The 10683-nt window shown below is 42.0% G+C and overlaps 1 protein-coding gene across 1 annotated transcript in view; it reads right to left on the bottom strand.

Annotated features, from left to right (window-relative positions):
- Positions 1-1652: 1652 nt before the first annotated feature.
- The window catches only part of LOC123501759 (1-phosphatidylinositol 4,5-bisphosphate phosphodiesterase epsilon-1-like), an 83777-nt gene continuing 74746 nt past the window's right edge, over positions 1653-10683 (bottom strand). Inside the window, 3 exon segments of the mRNA XM_045250792.1 lie at positions 1653-9576; positions 9794-9959; positions 10300-10525. Of these exon segments, the coding sequence (XP_045106727.1) occupies positions 7259-9576; positions 9794-9959; positions 10300-10525 (2710 nt within the window). The 3' untranslated portion in view covers positions 1653-7258.

Raw genomic sequence — 10683 nt, 5'->3', positions numbered from 1 at the left:
CATTATATTTCATCTAGAGATGTACCGATACCAAAATTTTGGCCGATTCCGATACCACCTAATTGGGCCGATACCGATACTACTACCGATACCGGTACTACTTATAGTGATATCATACTGCACTGGACACCAGGATGAGTTGGTGGACGGCGAGCGTTATCAGATGGGAGGCTTTGTTTTGGGGGATGCTGTAAGTCCTTCTGAGAACGTTTGTGAAATAGGACCAATTCTAGAAGCTTTTTGAAGCCATTTGCAAAGGTAAATTACTCAGTAATTGGAATGAATATCTTCTCAGTCTTCTGATTCTTGTCAGTTATTTTAAATTCTTACTTCTTACTCCTTTAGCGACCATTTGGTCTTGTGCATTTTCATTATCAATTTTATTGACGATATTTTGGCGATCAAAAATATTTTTAAAATTATTAAAATTGTAAAACAGACACAAAATATTAGCAAAAGAAACTCATTTTGTTGTGTATGTTTCTCTTTAATTAAATCTGACATCCTTTGATATTAATTCATTAGACATTAGTAGACCAATTCAGAAAAATGAGCTTTCACCTAATCTTTTCAATTAAATAGAAAAAGTTTAGTTTATTCTAAATTTCTAGTGTATTGCTATGATCTTAAATAATTAATATGCAACAAATTATACACAATGCACATGATTACAAAACAGAATCGTTACTTTCTTAGTTATGGAATTTTTACATCCTTAGGTTAACACAAGTAACTCAAAAATTAAACTTGCATTAAAATTAATATACATATATAATTCGAGCTTCCACCTATTCCAGTATGATATCTTGGAAAAGGCTACCACTACCACTGTTAATTATAAATCAAATAAGAATATGCTGTTATTTACAATAATGCAAAATGCCTAACTATATATATATATATATATATATATATATATATATATATATATATATATATATATATATATATATATATATATATATATATATATATATATATATATATATATATATATATATATATATATATATATATATATATATATATATATATATATATATATATATATATATCAAATCATTTTGTTGGATTCTCAATATCTGAAGTTTGACATTCTTAGATTATAGTTCAAAAACATAAGTTTTTCACCTGTGTGAACTTTGTGTGGGTGGAGGAGCAGCGTCTGACTGAGAGACAGTGAGAATGCATGGTGACTCATGACCGACCGTGTGACAGGATGCCGGAGTTCAGCCTATACGCGTTTCATACACGTCCAATTTAGAAGTTGTGGCTTATTACCACAGAAAGCAGTATTCTATGACATACGGTAATCACCACGGAAACTTAATATGCCGTATTATATTAATTTAGTATCATCCACATGTTATATGGAATATATCACTATGTAGTAAATTCCTTTTAGGTATCGGAAGTATCGGCATAAAACAAGCCGATACTGATACCGATACCGATACTCAAAAAATGGGCCGATACCGCCGATTCCGATACCGATACCGATGCATCGGTACATCTCTAATTTCATCATCAGATAATCTGTACAGAACAGCAAACTCTCCTTCACTTTCCCTTTCCTTCCACCCATTTTATTAATGGAGATGTTCAATAAGATCCACCCACGCGCTGGTTTGGAGGGAAGAACAGGCTGGGTACCTCAAGATAATAGTTTTTATTTCTATGTAAAGTGATCTACAACATACAACCAACAGACTGATTATAATTTTACTATAATAATAATAATAATAATAATAATAATAATAATAATAATAATAATAATAAATTATAATGAAATGTTGACCAGCATTATGTAAACCCAACTTTGATATCAAAAGTAGAAAACATTTACTCGGGTAATATATTATTTCATTATTAGTTATATGTATATTTATTATAAACTTTTTAGTGATGTGGCACAACAGATAACAACAACAAAGTAGTATTTGGATATTAGATCATCTTTTTTAGAGGACTGAATATAATTTTTCAAAAGAAAACATTATAAGCAACTGACATCAGTCGCTTGTATAGTCTATATATTCTTTGGGAAGGGGAGGGGGGAAGAGGGGGAGGGTCGATAAAAGAAAAAAAAAAATGGAGAAGGAAAGGGGGAGGGATGAAAGAAGTCACATCCATATAAATATCTTGAAATAGAAACTGCAACTATTTAAAAGTCTTTGTTCATTAATCGTTATTACTAATGTTCCACACGAATAACGAATGCACCAAAAGGGGAGAACGAAAGGAGTAGCAAAACGTAAGGACGAAAACTTTACACACGCGACGACTACGACCAAGAAACGTTCGGTTCCTAAAGGGAGGGTGGTGGTGGTGGTGGTGGTACTGGTGGTGGTAGTTGGGGATGGGGAGTTTGTTTACACATGGCTATTATCGTACTTTTGTTTATCATACTCTCACTGGGATGTTTCAGAAGTCTATTTACAAATACGTACAAAATTTACAACTTGGAGTGTGACCCAGTATATAGGTAGGTGTGTGTGTGTGTGTGTGTGTGTGTGTGTGTGTGTGTGTGAATGCTGGGAACATGCTAACAACAGTCTCACACGTACGGCTGTCAATTAGTATTATTGTGTACGTCTTTTTTGCTGTCTTGGTAAAGGGTATAAAAAAAATAAACAAGAGTGGAGGAAAAATCGTTACAGTGGAAATTATGTATTAAGTTATGGAAAGACAAGGCGACTTATTCCTATTATTACCTACGACAAATAATTGATCTTTTTTTATTATATTCTTAAAGGGACAACACGACGGACGCTTTTAATTCGACAAAATACAGAAATGGATTGATGATTACGTTGAGAATAATAATAATAATAATAATAATAATAATAATAATAATAATAACATGGGATGATGATGGTGATGACACAGGAAAGGACAGAACACGATGAAAATAACACAATCCACTTCTCCAAAATGACACTGGCCCTGCAGGCACTGGACAAGAGAGAGAGAGAGAGAGAGAGAGAGAGAGAGAGAGAGAGAGAGAGAGAGAGAGAGAATTTTCATATCTTACAAGCTACAATCACCAATCAGTTCTCAGCAAGGACACACCAACAATACAAACACACACAAAATACCAAAGCTCACTGTAAACCGTCTTTACTCACTACACGACCAACTCAATTCACCCACCTTGACAATGCATTAACAAACAAATGCTAATCTTAATATAACCAGACATGATTTCTTCGCCAGCCCTTTGCATATGAACAAAACGATCACATCAGTATCTTTCGCCACAACTCTTTCTTGCTCAATCTGAAAACATAAGGGTGTAGCCTCGTATACTTGAAACACTCTGGGCGTCTCATTACAATTATTTCAAAGGAAAAAGAGCGATGAAGAGTCTGATTTTAATTCCATCTTCTTAGTCATCAGAGTTCACAGTAAAACTATCACTAGAATAACACTGAAAACTACGTTAATTTCCAATACATCCTATTAAAATTGAGACGCCCACATGCTCAAGAATACATACAGCAACCCATCCTATCTTAAGAATTCCTGCTTGTTTCCGAGCGTTGGAAGGCAATGGAGAGAGAAAATGGGAGAACAAGACGTGAAAGTCAACAGTATTACCGCGCACTCGTCACTGCGGGGAAGTAGATTAACAAGTTCAACATCTCATTTCTCACCTTGCACTTGCTCCAGCGCTTTACATCAAACTTCTGCCGGTCAGGAGTTTATAGCAGACCCACAATCCACACTTGAACACACACACACACACTAGTGCCAGAGTAAATCGCAGTGATGTGACTACAAAACACGGTGCAAGGAGCCACGTGCTCGCGTTAGACATAAACAACGCCACGCATTCCTCCAGTCCAATCTTGATATGAAAAACCATTATTTGCCTTTCCATGTAGCTCTGAAACTCACTCTTTTATCAGCGAAAAAATGTCCACAGGTTAAAAAAGCAAAAGGATGAGGTGGTAGGAAAGGAGAATGTGAGGTGAGGGGATCAAGCTACAAAAAGCGGTGCGTTGAGCAAGATCAGCCAGAGCGCCCCACGCCAGGCACCACGCCGCCCTCGCAAAGAGCACACCATGGATAGAACCAGAAATAACCTATGATTTGGATTATGAGACATTGCTGCAGTCTTGAAGCCAATAAAAGTATGTTATTAAGAATGTCCCACTTGAACAAACTCAGGAATTCATGAGGCAATTAGTCAATAAATCTGATTCGACATGGCTTATTTCAAAAGCAAGGAAAACTGTAATAAAGACCGCCCACTCAAATATGTTATAGAAAATATTAGTAATACACGAATTACATAATGAAACCACTGAATAATCTTGAAAAAAATCCTCATAATTACAATACTGAAAATTATTACACTTGCGGAATAGGCCTAGGATGTCTTTATTCTTTAACAAACATACACTGCTTGGGTTTGCGTGAAGGGATGTAGGGGTGGAGGGTTGGAAGGCTGGAGGGCGAGGTGGCTGCCGTGGGAGGAGGCCGAGCGCTGTGTCGTTTGGTCTGTAGTATAGGTATTCATTTGATCCTTTTTTGTTATTCCCCGCGAAATTGTGATTCTTAGTTTGAAGAGATTATTTTCCACAAAGACAAGGAAAAAGCTGAACATGACTCCCGCTTGATTAAGACACAGAAGAAATTATTATCTTTTCTTATAGCATAGCGTCATTATAGTGTATCATTATTATTTCTTTCCACTCCACTCTTGTTTATACATCTCCATTTCTTTATTAGTTAACATTATTATCGTCATTATTGTTACTTACTGAGGTGAGTGACTCGGAAGAGAGAAACAAAGAAACATCACTTATTCCCCTTCACATAAAAAAAAAGAACGTACACAGAATTTTTTTTTGTCGCAACGCACATCGAAACAGGATGAATTAATGATCAACAAGACGACACGCAAAGAATGACGAGAATAAGGGAAGTAATGCGAGGAAACACGTAGTAATAGTAACAGCATCATTAAGTGAAAAATAACCATAGACGAAGGAACAGCTATGAGAGAATGGACGAAGTTATCATGAGTGGACTTCAGTTTGTCATTATTATCTTATAGCGTTCGGGGCGAGTCGGATTAGAGAACAGATGGTGATGGATTATAAGAAAGAAAAGCCTCACCCAGAAAAAAAAAAAAAATGTATATATATCCCTACATATTATACGAGAGAGGTAAGGAAAAGATAAAAGGATGAACATGCAAGGAAAGAAAGAAAAATAGGGAAAATAAAAATATATAAATGACCTCTCTTGAGACCTAACGAGTACACAAATGAGAAGAAAATACAGAAGTAAATTATTTGTTTTGACACTAGATAAGTGGTAACATTCTTATCCTTCCGAAACGCCTCTCACTACTCGCTAGACGTCTACGTTTATAGATACGTATATATATATTATGAAATTTAGAAAAATATCATTATGGAAGAGGTTTACGTAACTCTAAAAAGATTTGTGCAAAGTATTGGGGAAAAGTACTCATTTGAAGACGACGTAAGTAGATTAATAAATTATCTCCATTTTGTATTTTTTGCTTCTTTCCCCGCCATAAAAACTGGATCTCTAGTCTACTTTGAGCTTTGACTCACTTTCAGTTATTTATTTATTTATTTATTTATATATATATATATATATATATATATATATATATATATATATATATATATATATATATATATATATATATATTAGTAATGACGAATATAACTTCTCTTTTATAAAGCATCAAGACATGCGTATCCTAAGTGTCTTAACAAAAATAAAAAATATGCTTATAACAATCTGGAAGTCACAAATACATTAAAAAGATTTTGATCAGCGGCAAATCTTCACCCTGTCACCCTTTGTAAATGACTAAAAAATATATTATGGAACCCGTTTTAAGTATGGCAATAATGCATTCTCTCTCTCTTTGTTTTGCTTCTTATTTTTTAAAACCTCTAGACATGTAAATATATATATTTATATATTTATATAGAAATCTCTCTCGGGAGGAAAGCATGCATGGTTTGGGGCCCGCCGGGGCGGCCCCTTAATGCCTTGGTGAATGCCACGGATAAATGCATCACTGACCACGTGTCGGAGTCTTGATCGAGCTCTTTGGAATCTCAATAAGTTGGTTCATCAATGAAACACACCAATAAATAAATAAATAAATAGACGAGAACACAACACTCACTCAGGAGGCTGTTACAAAGGTTGTCTTAACGTCCTCTTCTCTCCTTACCGTTAACTTGATATGCATATATTATCAAGAACGACGCGAATGATAATAATAATAATAATAATAATAATAATAATAATAATAATAATAATAATAATAATAATAATAATAATAATAATAATAATAATAATAATAATAATAATAATAAAGGAGATATGCTCACGCTCGCCTACAAAACAACTCAGCCAACACCAAGACGACAAAAACACTGAACGGTCGATACAACACCAGGAGGAGGAGGTATTTATGCAAAATATTTCCTTTAAGGGGGAGCGGGGTAATGTACAGGACCAGACCATATTTGTACACAGTATTTACACGAGAATCTTTGAAGTTTGAATCCATCCCCAGCAAGCCTCCGGGCAGCACGTGACGTCTGCCCGCCGCCCGTCAATTGCCCACTCACTCACAGCTCTTGCACAATGCACACCCTGGACCCGCAGCGCCGCCCTTCTCATCCTGCCGGCGTCACTGCTCCCATGCACTGCTGCTGCTGCTGCACACTACAAAACACTTGGATGGCTTATTCTCACTGTCAGGACTATCTACAGTTACGATCACAAGTGCTCACGGGCAGGACACGCCTGTTCCTGCCGCCACGCGCCTGCTATTCTCCCACTCACTTGCCGCACAAACAGCTAAAAAAACCCTTGGTCCTAGAGCCTCTAATGAAAGAGTCTGCATCACATGGGTGTCCAAGAAAACTTATTGTATTGTCTCTTCCAAACACGGCCACTGCCTGACGTGGCAGGGAAGCCTGAGGAGGAGATGGTCTATGTGTGGGTCTTTGGTTTAGCGATTGTCCCAGCCGCCACGCTGCCGGCTCCGGGCCCGGGTGGAGCGGGACGGGGTGGGGCATGCTTTTTCGGAGCACGCCAAGTACCAGTACTGGCGTCACCATTCTCAAGTTCCTTCTGTAGGACTCAAATCTCATCGGCAAAATAGTTTTTCACCAGACAGAGTCCGGGGCAGAGTCTGCGAAGGGGCCTCCGTGGAGTGTCCCCCGGTCCCCGCCCCCCCGGGTACCCATTATCTCCATACTCGCTGAAACTTTTTGAGCGAGACTTTCTTCAGCTTGTGGACAGCGGCGCGAATGTCAGCAGCTGGATGGTCGTCATCTGAGAGGATTTCTCCTTCCGAGTGTGCTCCACTGGTGCCTCCTGTACCACGCCACGTTTCGTGCATACTCTTGAAGCGGCGATGGTCCTGGTAAGCGTCGTGACCTGCTGCCAAGGCGCTTGGGTCACTGTAAGTCTCTTTGACTGGCCGCCGCTCGTGATGCCGCGAGCGACTGACGCGGCTGAAGGCGGTGGAGAGAGTGGAGGAGAGGGCCGATGCAGCGGCTGATGCGCGGCTGAGAGTACCGTCCAGCGGGGTGCCTCGCTCCCGCAGCACCAGCTTACCTAATGTCTGCCATCCTGCTTGCACCTTGTAGATGTTTTGGTTGTCAGGAAGGACGCGCCGCTCCACACGTGGACAACGTTTCTTGGCTGAGCTGCCCGCCATCTCTGTCAGCTGGCCGTATTCCAGCTCCTCCACCAGCACAAAGCGGGTAGGGTCTTCCATGCGGCGTGCCTTGACCAGCGCCTGTGCTAGGATGTCCTGTGCCGTGCTGGAAGTCGGTGCCTTTAAGATTGTATAAGGAATCTGTGAGGCTACATTGTACACACACACTAGGAAGGTGTCCTCCTCCTCCCAACCTTTTGCTTCCTCTGTCACCTCGCCCTCTGTTGCGCCACGCTTTTTCTTCATGATGGTGGTGAGCCATGCACGGGTGCTCGGGTCATCTGAGGTCTTCTTTAGCACAAACTTGCCGTCGCCCTGCCAGTGCGCCTGCGCCTCCAGCGGCCGCTCATTCATGTCAAGAATGCGCTGTGTTGTTGGATTGTCCCCTTTGCGCTGCCATCCTTTGGCCACCTCTTCAATAAGGATGTAGTCCTCGATGCGTGCACCCTTGCCTATCTTGACCATAGCTTTGTTGATGACGTCCCTTGCTGTGCATTCCTGCGTGGCGCTGATCACTGTGTATGGCTCGTCAGGCACCACTCCGTGAATCTTTACGAAAAATTTCCGGCGCTTCAGTGCCACAGTTGGTGTCACATCCTGGTGCTCCACGTGGGCCTCCTTTAGCGTGGAGTCCTGTGTAGTGGGATCATGGCCAGGTGACAGTTGCTGTATCTCGTATTCCTCCTCTTCCATTAGTGTGTAAATGAACAAAGTGGACACCGGAAGTGGCTGGTTTTGTAAGTTACGCAAACGTACGTGTCTGTAACCGCGGCGGAGGCACCGCAGCGGCAGAATGCGGAGCGCCGTGGTGTGCCCCGTGCTGGTGTCTGTGACTGTGAGTCGCAGGAAGGCGAGATCCTTGAACATGACGTGGATGTTGAAAGTGTCATTCCAGATGGGATTGAAGGAGTTGCGCTGCACCACCTTTGTCTTGAACTTGAGACAGTCTACTGGGATGCCCAGGATCTCCACCTCCACCTGAGGACTGCCCTGGAAGTTGTCTTGACACACGTACTGGCCCGAGATGATGGAAACCCTCAGGTTCAGGACGTGCAGGCCGTCAAACTCCTTGTCAAACGGATTGAAGCGTCGGTACATCATGTGGTTGTAGTCCCACATCACCCTGGGCTTGAGCACATACCCACAGCGGCCGTTCTGCTCAAACATGGCCGAGTTGAGGTGGAGGTAGGTGTCGTCTGTCTGGTAGTTGAGTGCTGCCATCTGTATACCAAAAGCCCAGAAGTACAGTGGGTTGAAATTGGAGGAGTCGATGCGCATGGCAGCAGGGTAGGTGCGCATCAGCTGTGTCTCGGTGTGTTGCAGGGCGTCCAGCGGCTGCCGGCGACACAACCTCTTAGCTGAATTTTCATTGAGTGAAGAGCACTGGTAGCACGGATGCACGCCCATGGCACGTTTCAGGATGGGCGGCTGCAGGATAGGCTCCAGACGGCTGGGGTCTGAGGCCACCTGGGAATGTACCAGTATGGGGGTGTTGGTGATGATTGGGGGCTGCACGGTGCTCTTCCGGCCACCCATCTTTTTCCCCTTGACTGACTCTCTGGGACTGGAGAGGTTGAAGCCGTGAAACTTGACAGCCTGACAGTAGTTGACGAGGTCCGAGAGTTCCTTGGCAATCTGGCTGCTTTGCTTCTTATACTTCGGAGGTGGCAACTCTTCCCCTTCCAGATGGTCATCACTCTGGGATTTTGGACGAAAGCGGCTGCCCTCAGCACTGGACAGTGACTCGGTCCTCGTGCCCATGGACACACTCTTGATGAGCGAGGAGCAGTGCTTGTCGTCCTCAAACAGGGTGTCGTGGGCCAGCTCAAAGGGGTTGTGTTCTGAGGGAAAATAATGTTACTGCACACCCATGCATATATATACACCCTACATCAACTATTGCTTTCCTTCCAGCCTCTCTCTGCCCTTCACTTTTCATTAATACTGTTACAACCCTACACAATTCCTTACTTAGATCTTGCATTCCATACCCAATACTTTACATTAACCATAACACCATCCTTCACTCATATATCTTCACATAAACAACAAACTCACCCTCATCATCATAGTCATCATCCTCGTCCTCATCATCAGACTCTGGGTCGTTTAAGGAGCCGGTGGATGTGTTGCTGACTAGAGAGTTGGTTCGGCCTGGAGATCGGTTGGAGGTGCCCTTGGAGGAGAGACCGTCACGCCCCACGTCCGCCACCAACTTCTTGTTCTGCAGGGGACACGTACATAAGTCACTTCCAGGATCTTTTAAAGGCAATGTTTTCTTCCACACCCTTCTTTATACTGGAATTGTCTGGGTACGTTGCGTTTAGTCATGCTCTTTAATCGTCTTTCCATCATTACGTGCACCTTCATCTCTCTCTCTCTCTCTCTCTCTCTCTCTCTCTCTCTCTCTCTCTCTCTCTTCATCATTCCTTCATCCTTCCTTTCTCAACAGTCCTGCAACAGCATTCTACCTCTTCTAGCCTCCATACATAATTTCTTCACATCACATCCTTGCATTTCTTCACGCCTCATCTCTCCACACCAGCCTTCCACTGCCTCTTCACCTTGATCAAGATGCGATACTTGAGTTGTGAGGGGCTGGGCAAATGCACGTCCTCAGAGAAGTCCGCCTCAAAGAGAAACTTGGTGACCAGCTTCTCGCCAAACACCTGCATGAATATGTTGGCCATCCTTGACTGCTGCGGGAGGGAGCAGTGGTTCTCGATGGACAGGATGATGGGGTAGGGCGAGGTGACGAAGGCACTGCGATTGATGGTCTCCACTACACTCCTGAAGAAGGTACAGAGGTAGTGATGGTGAATGGTAGTACAAGGCACTGTTTTAGTTCAATGGGTGTGGTTGATGGAGGGAATGGTAAGTGAAGGCAGTGGTAGGAAAGGAATGGTGTTTGCTTCAGAGAGACGCTGTGGCAAAATGAAGATCTGTAC

This window comes from Portunus trituberculatus, chromosome 9, assembly GCF_017591435.1.
Source record: "Portunus trituberculatus isolate SZX2019 chromosome 9, ASM1759143v1, whole genome shotgun sequence".
NCBI classification, from domain to species: Eukaryota; Metazoa; Arthropoda; class Malacostraca; order Decapoda; family Portunidae; genus Portunus; species Portunus trituberculatus.
The sequence above is the reverse complement of the archived record's forward strand: the minus strand, read 5'-3'. Positions and strand labels throughout refer to the sequence as shown.